General features: G+C 59.8%; 1 protein-coding gene across 2 annotated transcripts in view; it reads right to left on the minus strand.

Moving 5' to 3' along the window:
• Window positions 1–5,458: 5,458 nt before the first annotated feature.
• Window positions 5,459–19,978, minus strand: part of RPS6KA2 (ribosomal protein S6 kinase A2) — a 194,216-nt gene continuing 179,696 nt past the window's right edge. For both annotated transcript variants that reach the window (XM_040965201.1, XM_040965200.1), the window contains 7 exons: window positions 13,547–13,636; window positions 12,388–12,546; window positions 11,300–11,461; window positions 9,397–9,473; window positions 8,154–8,271; window positions 7,487–7,624; window positions 5,459–7,404 (listed from right to left, as the gene is read on the minus strand). In XM_040965201.1, the coding sequence (XP_040821135.1) occupies window positions 7,279–7,404; window positions 7,487–7,624; window positions 8,154–8,271; window positions 9,397–9,473; window positions 11,300–11,461; window positions 12,388–12,546; window positions 13,547–13,636 (870 nt within the window). In that variant the 3' untranslated portion in view covers window positions 5,459–7,278. The remainder of the gene's footprint in view (window positions 7,405–7,486; window positions 7,625–8,153; window positions 8,272–9,396; window positions 9,474–11,299; window positions 11,462–12,387; window positions 12,547–13,546; window positions 13,637–19,978) is intronic.

The following is a 19,978-nucleotide window of genomic DNA, read 5'->3' on the forward strand; positions in this document are numbered from 1 at the left end:
TTTTTTTTTTTTAATTTATTTGTAGAGCTGGTGTCATTGTAGTCTCTGGCACTGGCATTCCATATGGATGCCAGTTCGAGTCCCGGCTGCTCCACTTCTGACCCAGCTCCCTGCTGATGCACCTGGGAGAGCAGCAGAGGACGGCCAAGTGCTTGGCCCCTGCTCCCACACAGGAGACTGGAAGAAGCTTCTGGCTTCAGGTTGACTCAGCTCCAGCCATTGCAGACATTTGGAGAGTGAGCCAGTGGGTGGAACACCGCTCTGCTTATGGACTGGGGAAGCAGTCGAGGACGGCCCAAAGTCTTGTGACCCTGCACCCATGTGAGAGACCTGGAAAAAGCTCCTGGCTTCAGGTTGGCTCAGCTCCAGCTGTTGGCACCTATTTGGGGAGTACACCAGCAAATGGAAGATCTTTCTCTGTCTCTCCTTTTCTTTCTGTAAATCCGCCTTTCCAATACAAATAAATAAATGTTTAAACCAAACAAATTAATTGAACAAAGAGAGAGCAAAGCCTCTCTCCCAGGATCTTGCTGGCAAGCACGGGCAGTGCAGTCCACTTGTGGTAGCTTCACCAGCGGGTGATGAGTGACCCCAGGGTAGTAGGATGGAGGCCTTGCTGTGGAACCCCCAAGCCGGACCTGCCTGTTGGACACACAGAGCCAGTTACTGATGTGCCAGGAGGGAGGCGTTTCATGGCAAAGTGCCTAGCAGAGAGCCCGGAGTCTGCCTAATTTCCAGGCTTCCCGAGGAGTTCAGGATCCTGTAGGCTGAAGCTGGAGTGACAGGTGTGCCCTCAGCCCATGTCCCTAGTTGCCCACGGGTGCTGTGCTCGCTAGGGAATTGCCGATGCCAGGCAGACTGCAGCTGGCCTCGGGCTGGGGTGTCCTGCCCCAGACCTGGAATGTGCCAGCTGGATCCAGAGTTCCCCCGCACAAACCAGCCCAGGCTGCCCCTGACAGCGGGGCCTCATGGGGCATCAGGCACTCCCTGACTCCAGTGGTTACAACCTCACAGGCCAGCTGGGCTGCTCGCTGATGGTGCACTCCCTGCCACAGAGGCCAGAGGCCAGGCCCCGGTCCACGGGGGCTCCAGGGGTACATGGTCACACGTGGGCATTGAGCAGTTTCAAAGCTGATCCTGCCAGTCTTGGCAGGGTCACTCCAGAAAAACAGATCAAATGTTCCTGTATGCGTCACACAGGATGAGGCAACACGGAAAATCCGGGGTTGGATCCAAAATTCTGTTAAGTTGGTTTTCAGCTAACATAGCTGATTACCCTATCTTGTGATAGAAACTCGCTTTGGGGCTATAGTTGTGGTATAGTGGGTATAGCCACCATCTGCTACTTTGGAATCCCATATGGATGCCAGTTGAGTCCTGGCTGCTCCACTTCTGACCCAGCTTCCTTTTTATGGCCTGGGAAAGCAGTGGAAGATGGGCTCCTGTACCCAGTGGGTGACCAGAAGAAGCTCCTGGCTCCTGGCTTCAGTCTAACCCAGCCCTGGCCCTTGTGGCCACTGGGGGAGTGAATCGGGATGGACGAGCGCTCTGTTCCTCTGTAACTCTGCCTTTCAGATAATAACTGTTCAAAAGGAAGAAAGACTGGTTTTCTCGCCGTGGCTGAGGTGCTGATGGGGAAGCGCCCACCCAGCGGTTCCAGCTTGGAGACTGTGCATTGGTGACCTTTTCTCCCAGCCCTGGAATGCACGTGGCCAGCCTGGGCCTGGCAGTGACCCCGGGCCGGCCCAGCTGCTTCCTTCCCTCGTTTCATTGTGCCCCAAAATAGCGCAGCTAGACACGAGTCAGACCAGTTTGTTGTTCATTTGTCCTTCATTGTCCTGTTGATGCACTTGGTGCATCACGAACATGCCATGTGGTCTGTGGCACCGGCTTGCCACGCTTCCCTGACAAGAGATTGTCATTGGTGGCGGTCGCAGGTGCCCCCTGCCGCCCACTTCCAGCCCCTCTGGTCCCTTGCTGTCTTGTTTGTCAGCTGTACCCTCATGCCCCCCAGCTCCTCCTGCTTCAGTGCTGGGCCTATGAGAGGGGAGCCTTGGGTCTTGGGTCAGTCAGCACCATCCCCACGGCGAGGCAAGAGCAGGCTGCTCCCCGAGAGTTCACAGCCCAGCAAGCCTGAGCTTGTTTACTGAGCTCAGCAGCCCGTCCGTGTGGAGCCCTGCCATGGGATGTCCTGCGGGCACATCTGAAGGGCAACCTTTGTTCTCGCACCCCTGCTGACCTGGCTGGGTCAGGCCCTGACAAGCGGAGGCAGCTTTGCAGTCCTGTGTGTCCTTGGAGCTGTCCTGGGGGTGGACAGCAACCCTGCTGCCTGGCACCTCTAGTGTTTTGGTGGAAACCCAGGAAGGGGAAGGTGGGCTGTTGCCCCCTCCACATCATGGCTTTCTCCCTGCCGCTGGAGTCCCGTGTGCACGCACGGGATCTGCCAGCAGTGGCTTTAACCCCGGCGGCAGGGCGCCTCTTTCAAGAAGCAGCCTCTTTCTCCCTGATCCTGGAAGATCCCGAATGCCCGGAGATGGGATGTGTGTGACGTGACTATTCATAGCAAAACTGGGCAGGAGGTGGGGTGCCCAGTGGTGCCCAGAGGAATGTTGACGTGGATTTGGGAGGCCTTTCGGGGTGGGTCCTGAGCCCCCAGGCAGGTGACTCCCTTGTGGCAGGTCTCAAGCCTGGTGTGTAGATGGCCTGTACACCTGAACCCCAATGTACAGACTGACCTTCTGCACCTCTTGATGTTGACGCTCACTGAGCACGCGGTGCACCCCGAGTCACTGACCCCATGCTTCCACTGCAGCAGGAGGCAGGGCCGCCTTCCCTCCTGACTACCGCGTCTTCTGTTTTCACCTGCATGTGTCCCGCTGGCCTTCAGTGGACGAGATGAGGAGATGTTGGCGGTGCATCCCGTGGGGTCAGTATTAGCTGTGAGGGCACGGTGAGAGAGAAGGGCCCCTGAACCAGGAAGAGGGCTTGTGGGTGCCACCAGCCTGGTCTTGTGGCCTCCAGCTCTTGGGGCATAAATGCCCGTGGAGTTTCCTGTTTTAACTGCCTGTGGTGCTCAAACCACGAAGTGGAGGAGTGAACAGGTGGTTGCGTCCAGGACTTTGGAGTCCTTCCATGACTTCCTTCACATTGGGCCTGTGTAGGGAGGTGGCCTGGGCTGCTGGGAAGCCAGAAGCCACTGCAGCACAGGGGGCGCTGGGGCCGACTGAACCCCGACTCGGCAGAGTGGAGATGGAGGCATGGGGTCAGCAGGTCCACCCACGTTGGCCCTGAATGCCCTCCACTGTGTGCTCTGTGCCCATAGTCTCCTGTCCATAGCCCCACAGGGCAAGCATCCCCCCGGGGGCGTAGTGGGGCACTGAACAGGACAGCAGACTGCAGTGCTGGTTGGCTCGGGGTGGCTGGCGCCCTGCTGTTCCGGGCCGGGACCAGCAGTGAGAGGCAGAGGGGACGGGGTAGACCTTGGAGTAGGGGAGGTGCATGGGTGGAATGTGGGGGAGCAGCCAGGAGCACCTGTGCCCTGGAGCCTGCCTGGCCACCAGGGATGGATCAGCTACTGCCAAGTCTGGCTTTCCTCAATGGGTTCTGGGGTCTGCAGGCTCAAGGGTAAGGTGAGGGCAGGACTGGGTGTCCCTGGCCTCTCCCCCTCACAGGCACGTGGTGCGGGTCGTGTCTTGGCCAAGCTGGGGGCCCCCCGCAGTGGCTGGCAAGAACCAACATGGTGGAGGCCGCGAGGGCCCTGTGTGGGATACTAGCCTTATGGAAATCAGTTGTTGTTGTTTTGTTAAAGACAGACAAGGAGAACCCCTTCCTCTGGCTCATCCTCCCAGATGCCAAATCCAGAGCAGGGCACTCTGTCCAGGTCTCTCATACCTGGGTGACCCAATTACTGCTACTTTCTGCAGTTTGCCTTAGCAGGGAGCCGCAGACAGGACTCAAAGCCCGAGTACTTTGGTCAGGGACGTGTGTGACCCACTGGCACCTCGTCTGGCAGGCCAGGTGCTGGCCCCTGATGCAGTGAGGTGATCTGGGCACTGCAGCGGTTGGTGAACTTCCAGGCTGCGGGGCAGAAAGTGGGCTGGAGAGCAGGGAACGTTGATCAAAGGTGCTGTGCTGGCCACGGTGAGGCGGGGACTGCTGGGAGGACAGTCAGGCCAACGAAAGTGTGGACACTGTAAGTGGCATGCCAGGGAGACTGAGCTCTCTCAGCCAGCAGGTGCATGCAGAGGCCTCGACAGAGTCGCAGTTAAGGAACAGTGGGATGTTTGGGGCTGAGGTCGGGGTGAGGACTCCAGGTAAGGGGTTGGGAGAGTCGGCGTCAAGCGCTCGATCTGCTGGCCAGTTGCAGTCTCGGCTGGGACAGTCTTGGCGATCTAATCGGGAACTCTGGCTAACGTGGCATTGCATGATGAGAGCATCACACATTTCCCAGGGATGCCCGAGAAATGCCCGGGGGCTGGGCAGGTCAAACCGCTCCTCACGATGCTAGCATCCCAGGTCCAGCACCGCCTCCAGTCCCAGCCACTCCACTTGCATCTGAGTGAATGAGTGACAGGGTGAGCGGAGGCTGCCTGCTCTTGGGGGCCACTCCTTCCTGTCACCAGGGGCTAGACCTTTCCACAGCTTCTAGTTTTCTTATATATTTAAAAATATATATATTTGTTTGAAAGGCTGTGACAGAGAGGAGAGACAGAGAAACAAAGCCCTCCCATTGGCTGATTGACTCTGCACATGGCCAGAGCAGGGCCAGGCCAGGCTGAAGGCAGGGACTCAAGGACTTGGACCAACTTCCATTGACTCCCTAACCTTAACCTTAACCCTAACCCTCACCCTAACCTAGCAGGAAGTAGAATAAGCTGACGCAAGCACTCTGACGTGGAATGGGATGTCCTAAACGGCAGCTCAACAGCTGGATCACAAACACCCACTCCAAGACTCCTGTGTAAATTGAGATTTTCCTCTTGGCTTCCTACATAGACAAACCTATCTTCCTTCTCCAGAGGCGACACCTAAATGTCACTCCTGCTGGGACAGAATTAGCAGCATTACACTGGGGTGGTTCAGAGCCAAGCAGAGGTCAAGCAGGCTCCACTGCTTGCCCCCTATGGGGTCACGGACGCTCGCTTCTGGAGCCACAGCAGGCTCCAGGCTGACGGTGGTCCAGCCCAGGGCAAGGCCCAGGACACCTGCAGGTCTGACCCTGCCGGTGCCACTGCAGAGCATGTCAATTTGTCATCCTCTGCTGGCAGTTTGTGGGAGTGCAGATTGCAGAGACCAGCTGTGCTGGCAGGGGAAAACCCAGAATTCTACATCTGACCGCCCGGTCAGGGAGGAGGCCTCCGGCACCTGAACCAGCCCAGCCCCAGTCAGCCTGATGGTGGCAGTTACAGGCTACAGTGCAGAAAATCCACAGGATCTCATTGTGCTAAAAGAGGTGACATTTCATAAAATTCATGTTTATTCCAAAAAAAGCTATTGAGAAAGTCTTGACAGGATAATAAATATCTGTACAGCGGCTGCGCAGTAGGAAGTGTGACCAGGCGGCGTGTGGGTGTGACGGCGTGGCTGAGTGGGCGGCCAGAGGTGCCAGGCTTGGGGAAGGCAACAGGACAGCATGAGCCCCACGCCAGCATGTGTGGGAGGCCTGCAGGTGGGTGCGAGGTGCAGCCCCCACAGGCAGCTCTGGGGCGGACGCTCCCGGCTGGCGTGAAGTACCACGGACAGCGGAAAGCACTGTACCCACAGTCACAGACCGCGAGTTGGTGCAGAGTCCTCTCCTGCAGGGGCAGGGCTGCAGCCCGCAGGTGGGGCCAGCTACAGCATCCTCCCCAGCGCCGGGAAAGGACTCCGGGTCAGGAGGCCTGGGATCTGGAAAGCCCTGGTCCAGAGGCCAAGACGATCAGTGTACATCCATGAGGCCACGCGTGCGAACGCCACATGAACAGGTGTGCCAGCTCGTGAGCTGGGAACCATCCAAGGGCGTCGCTCACACACCCACCGCTGCTCACCAAGCACGTGCTGCACAGTGCCCTCACGTCTTCAGGCCAGGGCTCCGTGGACGCCTCGCAGGCGTCAGCTCTCGGTGAGGTGGGAGCGAGGGGTGTCTGGTAGGTTGTGCCAGACCCAGCAATACACATGATGAGGTGTGGGGGAAGGTGACTCGGCCCCTCTGCCAGTTTGTGACCCAAAAGGGGTGGCCGGGGGTGGCGGCTGGTGTGGAGGGGACTGGACGTGGCCACTTCCTCAGCTCTGTGTCCCTTCGCTTCTCTCTCTCTCCAGCAGGACGTGCCGGCCAGAAGCCAGCACACACACACATACAGGTAGACACATGCATGAACCTAGGACCAGGCCCACGCCTGACAGACCTGGACTGGCCGTGGGAGGAGCGTGTGCTGACCCTGGCCACGAGTCCTGGTGCTCCGAGGAGACAAGCCCTGCGTGGGACGGGCCTGTGCTTCGAGGCCTGTGTGCGGGAAGGCGGGGCGAGGAGTTCCGTGCTTGTTTTCTGCGTGAGGTACTTGAGTGAGCACAGGTGAGGGGAAGAACCAAGGGAATAAATACACGTGTTCTCAGGGAGGCAGGGCTGCCCCACGGCCCCTGGGCACAGCTGGCAGGACTTGTGCTCGCTGCACGGCCAGGGTCCGCACACACACCGCCTACAGGTGCACATCACACACCACATACATGCGCTCACACCACATATACATAGCCAACATGTACCACAACACACACATGACACAGCTCACGGCACCCACACGTGTGCACGAGCTCAGCTTCGGCGGCGTGCATGGCTGCTGCGGGAGGCCACAGTCCCTGAGGTGCTGCAGGCAGCGGCTTGAGGGGTGTCAGGGGCGGGGGCACTCCAGGCCTCCACAGGAACAGGCAGGAGTAGGCGGGCACAGGCTCCCTGGCTCCCTCCCGGGAGGCCACCCCGCTCAGCTCGCATCTGCTGCCACGAGCCCCTGGACCGCACTTCTCTCCACGCCGGCCGCCTCGTGGGTCCCGTTGCCTTCTTGCTTCCTCCCCAACACACAGGAGCGGCTGGAGGCTCTGAGAGAAGCTACCGGCTGTGGAGACTGGGTTTGCTGGGTTTGCTCAGGGCTGCAGGAGGAGAGCGGGAGGTGTGGTTGGCACAGTGGAGGCTCGGGTCAGGGTCCCGCAGGGACGGAAGAGGCTGGCGCCACCTCCAGGCTGGCCCTGTGGTCACTGTAGGCGCCAAAGGGCAGGACCCAAGGTTCGGCGTGGGGTGCTGAGCGGCCACTACAACCGCGTGGATGTTAGTCTCTTCATGCCGCGGCGCTGGGCCAGGCTGGATGACAGCACAGGCTCGAGCCTCGGGGTCTGAGGAGCTCTGTGGAGAGCGGAGAAGGTGGCGGCCATGGCACCCTGCAGGACAGGTGGGGAGGTGGTGGCTGAGTGTGGGCGATGCCCACCAAACCTGCACCCTGCAAACCCATGCGGCAGGTACCTTCACGAGGTGCACGTCTTGTCTGCTGAGCTGGTTTTGGGACAGGAACTCCCTGTTGACAATCCAGGGGTGTTTGAGCACCTGCACGGCCGTCAGGCGCTGCTGCGGGTCCACGTGCAGCATCTTGGACACGACATCCTGGGACGGGGGTGCTGGTGTTAGGGAGAGAGAGCCCACCCCTTGCCTCCTGCCTTCCCAAGACAGAGCCTGGCCATGAGGGGGGCCTGCAGGAAGTGCCCGAACGCAGGAATGCTGAGCGCTCAGATTCAGCTAGGTCACCCCCTCCCCTGGTCTCCAGCTCGGAGCTCCCAGGAACCCAGTCACGTGAGCCAGCCAGCCGGCTTATGGGCGACGCTTCCCCCCCATCTCTGTCTTTGCCTACACCTCCTGCTGCCCTTCGGGGTGACCTGAGGCAGACACTATGGCAGTAGAATGTGCTGGAAGACATTTGGGTAAATAACTGCTTTGGTTGAACCACTTCAGTTTGTTGTTGACATCCTGCAGCCGTTAGGCACCCACTGTAAACACGGACCATCTCCATGGAGGTGAGGCCACCAGGGCTGCCTTCTTCCCCAAGGGCATGGCCCGCCTCCCACAGACCCTGCCTTCTTCCCCAAGGGCATGGCCCGCCTCCCGCAGACCCTCCAGGAAGGCACATGCCCCTCACCTTGGCTGCCTCGGACACAGAGTCCCAGTTGCCCCCCGACAGGGCATACTGCCCGCTGCCGATGCGGGCCAGGATCTCCTCAGGGGTGTCCTCTGGGCCGTTCGCAAAGGGCGTGAACCTGTGTGATGACAGGGATGGAGTGCACGGTGCCACACCCCTGCCTAGCTCCAGGGTGTACACAGTGAGACTTCTGCTGGCTGAGCCGTGCCCCCCTTGCCCGGCCAGATGGGGAGCTGCAGGGACACCCAGGCTCATCTTCCTGGGCGTGCCAGTGGCAGCAGGGATGGGTTCTCAGGGCGATGGCACAGTGCAGAGCAAGTCTGAGGGGCCCACGGCTGGCTCTCGCTACCTCTCTCACAGTTCAGGTTTTGAGCCTCAGTTGCAAAATGGGTAGAAGACAGTCCGAGGAGTTGTGTTTATGTGTGTGGACAGAGACTCAAGGTGAGGAACGGGGCGCCTGTTTGCCAAGTGTGTGGTCGCTGTTAACTCAGTCCACCCGAGCACTCCCTGGGGCCTGGAGCCACGCCCTGTTGTGAGGGAGTGCCAGTGCTGCCCAAGCCCTCCCTCTGGCAGCCCTGCTCTGCACATGCTCACTGCCGCCAGAGCATGAGGCACCTGGCAGCCTGGTGTCCCTGTGTGCCCTGGGGCCAGCCCTGTGGCCACCTGTCTCCTCTCTCCCATCCACTGCACAGCATCAGGAACCCGAGACTCTCCGAGGACACTGGCCCTTGTCGGCTAGGAGGAGCCATGAGTATCCTGTTGTCACTCCAAGGCGAGGGCTGGGTCTGGGAGGTGAAACTCAGACAGGCATCTGGGGCCTGCCTGGCACAGCGGCTGCTGGCTGGCACTGCACGTCTCATCCTGACTGCTCAGCTTGCGTGACTGGCCACCAGGGCCACTCACTGGCTGCCATGCTGCAGTATACCACCCGGTCTCAGTGTCCACAGAGCCTGCAGTTCAGAGCCTTGGTGGCGGCCGTGGCACTCCAGTCTAAGGAGGGACACGGAGCTGCAGAGCGTCCCTGAGAGCCCTGGGTGGGGCAGTGCACGTGTCTGAGCTGCCCGGCTGCTGACTGAGTCAGGTTAAGGAGGTGAGAGTGCGCAGCGCCTGTGATGGCCCGGGCTGGCACAAGGCAGCCTGCTCCCTGCGGCTCCCTGGGGCTGTGTGTACCCCACCTGCTGCCCACAGCCCACCCCCAGGGCTGCGCGCCCCCCGCCCAGGTCCCCTCCGCTGGCAGCCGCACCCCGCCAGCATGGTGTAGAGCAGGATCCCCAGACTCCAGACGTCACACGCAGCATCGTAACCTTGCCGCTTCAGGACCTGCAGGGAGCAGGGGAGACGGGTCAGCACCCACCAAGCAAGGCCAAGGTCACAGCATGTTTCCCTGAGGGGCCCAGAAGGAGGGGGGTTGAGGGGAGCAACGGACAGCATGGCTGGTGGTTCCTAAGGGCAGCCAGGGTGTGGGCTGCCGTCAGCTCCTCCCATGCTCGCTGAGTACAGGGGTGACCAACTCACAGGCAGGGCCTTAGAGCTGGGCCCTCCCCGTCCTTGCAGCCTGAGCTGGGCCCCTTACACTCCTCGTTCCCTTTCCTCACTGTCCTGCTTTTGGTCACTGTGAACTTGACTCCACCAGGGACGTCCCGAGTGAACCGCCTGCGCCCCTGGCTTTCCGGTCCTTGGCAGCAGTGCCTGGGCTCATCTGCAGGGGCTGCTGCCAGCCCTCCCCTCTTCCTCTTCCTTCCCCTCCCCTCCCCTGCTTTCCCCTCCTCCCCTCCCCTCCCCTCCTCTCCTCCTCCCCTCCTCTTCCCTCCTCCCCTCTTCTCCCCTCCTCTTCTCCTCCTCTCCTCCCCTGCTTTCCCCTCCTCCCCTCCTCCCTTCCTCTCCCCTCCCCTCCTCTCTTCCTCCCCTGCTTCCCCTCCTCCCCTCCTCTCCCCTCCCCTCCCCTCCTCGCCTTTCTGAGTACTTGTGTCACTGGCCGGCAGGCCCGAGAAGCCGCTTGACAGTGCACTGTGGTGTCTGGGCCATGAGAGGCGGCTGGCAGCATGCGCCCCACCGACCAGCTTCCCAGCACCAGGAGGCTGATGTGGTGGAGAGCGGGCGGCCCCTGGCCCCCAAATATGTCCATGTGGCATGAGGCCTATAGAGTGGAGCCTGGATGAAGGACACAGGCGGGCCCTCTGCTCTACAGAGCGCAGGGGGCTCCTGTGGCCTCAGTGGGGAGTGCGGGGAGAGCAGGCCAGCTGCACATGGCTGCAGAACCTCGTGTGCCCCTACAGGGGAGTTGCACCTTGTTGCCTGCCGAGTGCCCAGTCATCTCTGTGCCCACTGCTGCTCCAGCGGTTCCCCGTGCTCCGGGATCCATAGCCACATCCACGAGAACTGCCTGGCCCAGGGCAGCCTGCGTGCGTGCAAGGCACACAAGCAGTGTGCTTGTTGTTCTCCGATCAGCCTCTTGTGTTACAGGACAGCCCGGGAGTGCTGAGTGCCACTTGAACCACTTCTGGGCCCCAGGCATGGTGCCAGCTGGTGGCTACCACGTCTGCCCAGGACGCAGGGACCGCTGCAGACCTGGCAGCTCCCGGCAGCTGCCAGAGGAGGTTGCCCAGCCCTTGGGACTCGTGCTTCCACTGCCTGAGGCCCCACGCAGCTCATGCCTGCCCTGCTTGTCCCGACAGGGCTCGCCTCAGCTGCTCCCCCCATTTGCCATCTGTGCTCCAACTGCTTTCCTAAGGAGCAAGGTGCCACATTTTTACACATTTCTCTCAAGTGGAAATCGCCTCAGGGAAGTTGGAGGTGGGGGTTCCCAGACCTGACTCCCTCAGTCGGTCCTGCAGGTCACGGGTGCTCGGCCGCAAATCGCCCTGGAGCCCTCAGACTGAACCTTCCCAGCTGCTAACTTGCTTCTGCTGGGCTCAGGGAGAACAATGTGGGGTGCACAGCAAACCTCCCCTCATGCAGTCACAGACTGAGTGATCCAGGGAACCCCCGCTCCAGCTGCCAAGAGGTGGCCGGGCCCATTCTTGCTCCCACTCGTAACGGCGCCACTCACACAGTCCCAGTGGAAACAGTACCACTGAGCAGGACCCGCGGCTGCTCCCAAGGGCTCCTGCTCTGCTTGCTGCCAGCCCGCCTGCCGTGGCCCTCACCTCAGGGGCCACGAAGTTGGCAGTGTAGCAAGGCGTCATGAGCAGCCCGTTCTCGGCCCGCAGCTGCTTGGCGAAGCCGAAGTCACAGATGCGGATGGACTCGGGATTCCCGGACTCGTCCACGTACAGGATGTTGCTGGGTTTCAGGTCTCGGTGCACCACCTGCAGGGCGGGAGCGTCACTCTGGCCCCCCTGGCGCCGAGGCTGTCTCCCTCCAGGGCAGGCACGGGCTGCAGGCGAGAACACCCCTCCCGGACACAGCAGGCCTACGCCTGCTACTGAGCTCCAGGTGGCAGCCTTGTCCTCAAGGGGCTGTCCTCATAGGCCTGGGGTGGGGGGCGGCGCTGCCCTGAAGACAGCTGCCACGGGGCAGGGCCAATGGAGCCAGCTGCCCTGGGACCAGCCATGGCAGCTCCAAGAAAAGCCTGCTGGAGCCTCTGGGCACCGGCTGCTGGCTGCTGGGCTTTGCCACGGGCGTGGGGGGGTGTCCCTTGGCCTCGAGCAGTTAGCAAGCAGCAAATTGCTCCCTTCTCTGGCCCAGGGACTCTCCTCTTCATTGTCAAGGCTGGCTTCTGCAGAATGCAACAGCTCCATGCAAAATCATGACAATGCAGGCAGTCCCTGACTGTTGCCCATGACCCGTCCCTGGCCCTGGATGACAGCGCTCAGAGCATGCTACAGCCAGCATGGATAGCCTCCTTTTCCTGTTCCTGTCCGCCCTCCCCCCGGCATTTTCTTCCCTCTCTGCAGAAGTTAACCACTGGGGCCGGCCATGGGCACCACCCACCCACACCAGCGTCCTTGGGACATGGCGCTGCGGGGGATGGTGGGGCTGCCACGTGAGCTCCTCCAGCTTGCTGCCCAGAGAGCCCTGTCCATGTCCCGTGGTCACCCTCTAGCCATCTGTGTCCCTCTGAGAGGAACTAAGTCAGCTGGCCCTGCTGTGAGTCTCCCGTCAGGCCTGGGGACCACAGGGCTTGGACACTGCTGAGTCTGGTCCACAGGGCTCCAGGCCCAGGGTGGACGTGGGTCCCCACCCTCAGGGAGGCAGCCTGGGGAAAGTGGGGGACGCGGGTGCACGGCCTCACCCCCTGGGAGTGCAGGTAGTCCATGGTCTTGGTGATGGTGCACAGCACGCTGCTGGCCTCACGCTCCGAGAAGCAGCGCTGTCTCAGGATGCGGTCCAGCAGCTCCCCACCACGCATCAGCTCTGTCACCAGGTACACGAACTTGCCGTCGTCGTAGACCTGGGGGCGGAAGGGTGTGCACCTCAGATGCTGCAGGGGGACAAGTCGGGGGCACATGGGGCTCTGCGCTGCCTGGCTGTCCCAGTCACGCACAAGTTCTCCAGCCACTCACGCTCTGCTGCCCAGCAGGCACCAGTATGCCAGGCTGTAGGACTCGGGCTGTGGCGGATTTAGGGAAACATGCACAGCTCAGAACACCCAGCCTTGGCATGGCAGCCACGGAGCATGGAGACTGCGACAAGCAGGTGCAGGTGCAGGGCCAGCACCTTGACAGTGCAGAGGAGTACACTCTTCGATGATGCACACAGTCCCGGGGTGACACACACACACTCCTGGGGTGATGTCTACAGTCGCCCCGAGTTGCCATGTCATCTTTAGACCTGGGCTGGGGTTAGCTCTGTATCTTTAGTGGTTCCAGGCACATGCTGCCAGTCTCCAGCCAGCTGCCAGTACCGAGAGCATTGCTAAGCTCTGGAGCGGTACAGAGAGGTGTTGAGACACAGCCTTAGTCCACACTGGCTTGTCTCATGACTGTTTCCACGCCAAGCTATGCGCACCCCATCGCTGTCCACACTGCAGCCCACAGGCTGTCCGTGTGCTGGGAAAAACCTGATGTGAAAGCAAGTACAGGGCTCAAGTAGGACTCTCATGACCCACCGCTCCACCTGCGGGCCATCAGAGCAAATTATAACATTACTAACCCTGAACCGCAAAGCTGCTAATTTTGGCCACTGTTTGAGCACCGAGGCTTCGCAGATTTCAGAACACTTATCGCAAACCGAACACAGGTGCAGATTCACTGTTTGTGACTCCTGACAGGGAAGGAAGGAAGGACGCCCACGGCTGAGGAATCGGCCTACGGCCTGTTCCGCCTGCGCACCTGCACCTCGGGGGCCACCATCATGGCATGAGTGACTGAGCTGGGCAAAGGCCGACGCACAGAGACGGCAGCACAGGCAGGGTGAAAGGAGCAGGCTGGCATCTGTGTGCGGTCACTTACGTCCTTCAGGGTGATGATGTTGGGGTGCTGGCCGTACCTCAGCAGGATCTCTATCTCCTCCGAGGGGTCCCTTTTGCTCTTGTCAATGATCTGAAACAGACGCAGCGTGGCAGGGTGTGACCGTGGGCGCCACATGACTACCATCACTTGCTCGTGCTGGGAGTTTGGGGCCAGTGCTTGCAGCCCCAGCTAGCAGCACTCACATTCCGAAACAAAGGACTGTAGGGGGCCGGCACTATGGCATGGTAGGCTGAGCTTATGCCTATGGTGCTGGCATCCCACTTGGGCACTGGTTCAAGTCCTTGGGTCCAGGCATCTGTGTGCGAAGTCAGAAGAAGCTCCTGGCATTGGCATTGGATTGGCTCATCTCTGGCCACTGTGACCATCCAGGGAGTGAGCCAGCAGGTGGAAGATCTCTCTTTCTCTCTTCCAAGTAAAAATAAATGTTTAGAAGACTAAATGAAAGGAGGGGTACAGGTTTGGGGTGCTATTTTAAGGCGTGCAAGCCTGGCCACCATGCTTAAAGTGGCCTCAGCCCTTGCTTGGGTCCTGAGGTGGCCCTGCTTCACTCAAAGGCAGCCTCTGGCGATGATGCACCTGTTGCCTTGTTTGGGGAGCTCAGGTAAAGTCAGGCACAGCCTGTGGTTCTCACCGGGGGCCGGCGGGGGTTGCGGCGAGAGCCAGGGCGTTGGATCTCATTTCCAGGCCGTTCCCTGACACCTGTCACTGATGTCTTGAAGCAGATTCAACCATGTCACCCCAGGAAACAGATGGCTTGCTAGGACAGGGGACAGGGCCCGTGAACTGCTGCCCTGGTGGCCAACACCTCTGACGTGAGCTGGCTATGCCCCTGCTTCCCACATCTGTGGGGCTGGAACTTGGCAGGGGACGTGAAGGCCCCAGTACCGGGGGGCCAGCCCCACTCAGAAGAGAAGTCATGGGGAACAGCTTCCTCATACAGCCATGCTGCTCTTGCAACGAGGTCCACCAAACTTGAACATTCTCTCAGAAGACTCATGTTGGTTTACGATCAAGTATGAGGGCGAGTTCTCTTCAGCTGCACCCCATCATCCTGAGCAGGGTCAGAGTGGGCCACGTGCATGGCAGCGACTGCTGGCACGCTGTCCCACTACTGCTGCCACAAGCTGCCCCCAGCTCTGCCTGCTCAACATCACACCTAGGCCCACCACGTGCAGCATAGGGGCAAGTAACACCAAGCGTGCAGCAAGCTGGACTCCGTCCTGGACCCATACTCTCCCTCGGCAGGGACTCGGCTGCGGCCTCAGAACCGACGCTGACTCCGCCTGCGAAGGAGGCATGCCTACACGGGACCTCTTGCCAGCTCATCTCCACTTCCAGTCCAGCTCCCCGCTAAAGCTCCTGAGCGCAGCAGAAGGTAGCCTCATGGCGCCTGGGGGGAGTTCCTGACCCTGGCTCAGCCCGGCTGTTGGAACTGCCCAGGCAGGGAACCAGTGGATGGAAGACTGTCTTTCTAAACAAACACACTTAAAAAAAGAGCCATTGTGTGCTCAGCCAGGCCTCTCCCTACACGGGGATCTTGCTTTACTGGGAAGAGCCTGGTGGACGCAGCTCCCGATCAGACACTTGCTACACGTGATGCTAACACCAACGTGCCTCGTGGAGAGCAAGGCAGGCTCTCCCTGCTTGTTACTGTCTTTGGCAACAGCTGGGCACAAGGACGCCGGCAGAGAGGGCAGCACCTAGGGTCACCTAGTGGTGCTTCCTGTGGACTCAGCTCTATCGAATCGTGTATGCCTGTGGCAGAGATACAATGAAAGCGTCAGTTTATTTGGGAACAAAATCCTTGTGAAATTCAGGCAAATGAGGAGTAGCTCAGGAGCGCCCCCAACTGGGCACCTAGAGAAGGGGTCTTTAGCATCTTCTGTCAGGCACCAAGAGTGGCTTCACCCAACTACCGTGTCTGAGTACGGGGTGGGTTGAAAGCTAAGGGGGCAAACCAGGGTGCCACTGAGAAATCACAGGCCTCCCTCAGGTGCAGCCCTGGGACAGGATCACCGTCCCCTCACTGGCCCCCTCAGGTGCCCACAGCCCTGGGACAGGATCACCCTCCCCTCACTGGCCTCCTCAGGTGCCCACAGCCCTGGGACAGGATCACCCTCCCCTCACTGGCCTCCTCAGGTGCCCACAGCCCTGGGACAGGATCACCGCCCCCTCACTGGCCCCCTCAGGTGTCTCACAGCCCTGGGACAGGATCACCGTCCCCTCACTGGCCCCCTCAGGTACTGTAGTCAGTCACCAGACACGGACTGTTCCCAGTGGTTAGAGTTTGACCAGATGGTTACTGCACTGACTTTGATGAGGCACCACTTCTTGCCTCCTCTTTCCCACGCTCGTGAAGTGAACTTCATGGCATTTTGTTTACCTTCAAGGATATGTAACCTCATACCTCTCACCTGAGGACCCACATCTCCCGCAGCCCCTCCCCCAGTCTCCACCCACCCACCTGTGGCTCAGATGATCCGTCAGCAGTCCCCGGGGCCGCCCCCAGCCGCTCCCCCCACCAAGTCCCCACGCTCCCCACACCTTGCAGGCTCACCTGGGTTGCAGAAATGAGCTTCCCGGTGTGCCCCTGCCCTGGCAGTCCCTAGCCTGCTACCATGGCAGACGTTCCCTTCCTGTCCCCATGCCCCCGCTCCCGTTCCTACCTGTGGGGATAAAGAACCTCCAAAAGCACCTAAAGAGCTTACATTTTCTTTTCAGAAACATTTCAGTGTGCCCCGGTAGACACTGGCCGTGGTGTCGTGGAGACACTGGGCTGTGGTGTCGTGGGGACACTGGCCATGGTGTCGTGGGGACACTGGCCGTGGTGTCGTGGGCAGCCAAGACCTCCACAGTGGACGGCACAGGGCCGTGCTGAGCAGGCGCAGTGTGTTGCATGCTGCTCCTCCTTGTGCCTCCCGCTGGTGCCATCATGGCTTCCCCTCCACCTGCGCTCTCCTCGCTCTTTGTGATCTTCCTATTTCTCGTTTGCTCGTCTTTCTCCACCACGGGACATGTCCTGTTCTGAGTGCCTGGGGAGATGGGTGGCAGTGTGGGCTGCAGGGCCTGGGCTCTGCCTTCTGTATTTGGCACTGGAAGGTGGAGTGTGTGATCACTTGTCACACTTCAGACACCTACTCTAGGAAAGCTAATCCTGACGAGTGACACAGAAACAGAACTGCAGAGTTCTTTCTGAGGGAAGAAATCAAAATTCCTGCTCCGTCTTTTCTTTCTAAAAATGAACTGGATTCGGGCCAAGCATCTGGCTTTGTTTTGGTTGCCACACTGCGTGGCCAGCAGCCAGACATGAGAACACGGCTGTGCAGGTGTGTGCACAGGCACTGGGCTCCTCCTGGGCCAATGGCCCCAGTCCACCGCCGCTCTGCTGCCCAACCGTCGCAGCCTCACTTTATTTTTATCTGATTTTAATTGCATAACAAGACCATGCTCCTCTGCCTTAGAGCACAGGCCTCCCTCCAGCAAGTGGGACTAACTCAATGAGGTTCTTCCAGCTTTGGGCAGACTCTCCTGCGAGGCTGGGAGGGCTGGGTGGGGTGCTGTGCCATGTGTGTATCTGGCATCACACGGCCAGCAGGAAGGCCGCGGCCAAGGTGTGGACTCCTCCCGGCATCCCGCATCCTACCACAGCCTCTGTGGTCAGTGGGCTGTGAGCTTCCCCACTCGGGCTACCTTCTCGCCTCACGCCTAGGCCTGTGTCTGCCGTGGAGGTATCCAATACAACATTGCGTCATTGAAGTGAAGAAAAACGTGTTTTCTGGGATAAGGAGTTGAGGAAGACTGCGATGTGAGATAGAGGCAAGGTGAGCTCAGCAACTAAAACCCCACTAAGGAAATTCAGATTTGTGGGTAGGCCAGGGGCCTGAGCACTTGGGCTGGCCTCTGGATAGGAAGTGGACCAGCTGGGACTTGAACTGGTGCCCACAATGCCTACCTGGCTGGTCTTTCCTGTGTCAACCCTTGTCCCTGATGCTACCAACCGTCACAAGGGGCGCAGGCCAGCAGCTGCCTCATCCTCGATGCAGCCAGCTGCTGCCAGCCACGTGTGGGGCTCTCCGGAGGGCCAGGGCTAGGAGCCACAGGGCTGACGTCTGGGTGGGGGCTGTGACGGACACAGGCAGTGACCAGACCTAGAAATGAGCTGGGGCGACAGCACCATGAAGGTCATCGGTCAGGGAGCAACACGTGACTAGAGATGGGCAGGAAGACCCCAAGGGTGAGGAGAGCCCAGGCGTGCAGGCTCAGCGGGTGTCAGCCCATAAGGAGTGCCCAGGCGGAGCTGCCCTTCACCCAGTAGCAGAGTGGGCAGGGCAGCGAGGTGACAGAGCCCAGGCTGCAGGATTCGTGGGCTCCAGACAACTCTGCAGTCCATTGAAAAGGACTTTTCTGCAGTGACTGGCATGATGGCGGTGCTGGGCACCTTGTGAGTGCCAGCAGGGCTGTCACCCCCCCAGACGCCACTGGCGGCCATGGGCCAGGTCTGCAGTACTTGCTCAGTCTGGGAGGAAGCATTTCCCACACTTGACACTTCTGGATAGGAGGATGCCTCAGAGCCCAGCCTGGAAAGCTGGCTGTGTGTGCTGGCCAAGCGACCAGTGGGAAAGCCGTGGCCAGATTGTAGGACCTAAGTGCAGAGGGATGCCTGCAGCCTGGGTCACAGGCCACGTAGCAGGGCGGACACAGATGGTGCCTTTCAGTGTGGGCCAGTATGGGTACGTCAGGGCCAGCCTGTGCCAGCTGCCTCAATGGGACACTTGTGTGGCACAAGGGCGGCTGGTCAGCCCACGGCAGCAGGCAGAGTCTGGAAGGGCCCCGGGCGGCTGCGTAGGCCAACAAGGGGCATGATTCTTGCGTGCACGCTGGCAAGAGCGATTGTTTCTGGGCCGCTGCTGGCCTGCGGTCGACCAGCTGAAGAATTCCTGTGAGCTGTGACCCACGCACACAGAATTTTGAGGCTCCTCTGTCCGTGCACGCAGCACAAAGAACACAGGTCACGGCAAGTGAGACCCATCCCCCTTGTATCTGCACAGTGGAAGGCCAGCTCTCCAACACCCCAATTCCAGCATTGTCTAGGCCGAGCTCTGTGCTGGAGTGACCGTCCTCTGAGCTGCCCTGGCCACCCAACTGGGACACACAGCTCCCTAGCTCTTCCCTCTCCAGGTCAGGTCAGGCACGCGTGGTTCCTTCACCAGCCTCTCATTGTCTCTGTGCTGTGCAGGCTGGACAGTCACTGCCTGCTGGCGTCTGTAGACAGTGGTGCCCCAACCTTCAGACTCGTACCAGGAGTCTGTCACTGGCACAGCCATCAAGTTCTCAGCTGCCTGGCGTCTGTGACACCAAGCCCGGTATTCCCTCGGAGGGACAGACACAGGATCCCATGGTATTCAAGGGAGCATGCGTGCTCTGGGCAAGCTGTGCATTCCCAGAGTGGAGTGGAGCCCCAGGCGAGTGAGAGCCATCTCACGGCAGTCATCGGTGTGAACGGTCGCTAGCTGCTAAGGTTCTCCCAGCGCAGGTTCTGAGGCTCCTGGGCACTGCCAAGGAGCAGGTGCACTGCCATGTGTGGCAGCTGAGCTGGGAGCAAGCCCGGTGGGTCCCAGCAGTAACAGGCGGGCAGCCACTGCAGGCTCCACAGGAGGGTGGGAGCCAGAAGGTGCCACTCACAACTCCTCCGTAAACTAGCTCTGACTTCAGCAGGAAGTTTTGAGTTTAATCTACATGTCACCAGCCAGAATGCTCCAAAGATGGCCATTTTGGGTTTCCAGATCAACTATTGATCCAGCACCCGTAGAAGCTGAGGGCCGTCACTGTGGGGCAGCACGTGCAAATGCCGCCTCTCGTGTTGGGGGAGGACATGCCTGGGACAACAGGCATGTCCTTGCCCCTGTTCCTGCCCCCGGGAAAGCAGCAGAAGATGGCCCAGGAGCCTGGAGTACACGGACGGAGCTCTAGGCTCCTGGCTTCCCCCAGGTTTAGCTTCGACCATTACAGCCATGAGGGGAGGGGACCAGCGTATGAAAAAATCTCTTTCTCTGTCTTTCCCAATTCCTCTAACTTTGATTTTCAAATAAATTAAATAAAAATCTTTTTAAAAAACAAAAGCTGAGTTTCTATGTACAGACTGTTAACTGGATTTATGAACTGTCGCAACCAAACACTGCTCTTGACAGATGCGAGAAAACCATCAGGTCTCTGCCCAGGTTTTTGCAAACAATACCAATTTTATACTTTTGCTTATTTCTGCTTTTGTTGGCTGAATTGTCCCCTCTTCCTTGTGTGTTTGTTCTTCCCCTCTGCTTTCTAAAAGCACCAGGCACCCAGGGCTCTCCCTCTGGCCGTGTACACGCACAGGGCTCTCCCTCTGGCTGTGAACGCACACAGGGCTCTCCCTCT

Source organism: Ochotona curzoniae, unplaced genomic scaffold (genome assembly GCF_017591425.1).
Source record: "Ochotona curzoniae isolate NIBS_2020 unplaced genomic scaffold, NIBS_Ocur_1.0 scaffold_3890, whole genome shotgun sequence".
Classification (NCBI taxonomy): domain Eukaryota; kingdom Metazoa; phylum Chordata; class Mammalia; order Lagomorpha; family Ochotonidae; genus Ochotona; species Ochotona curzoniae.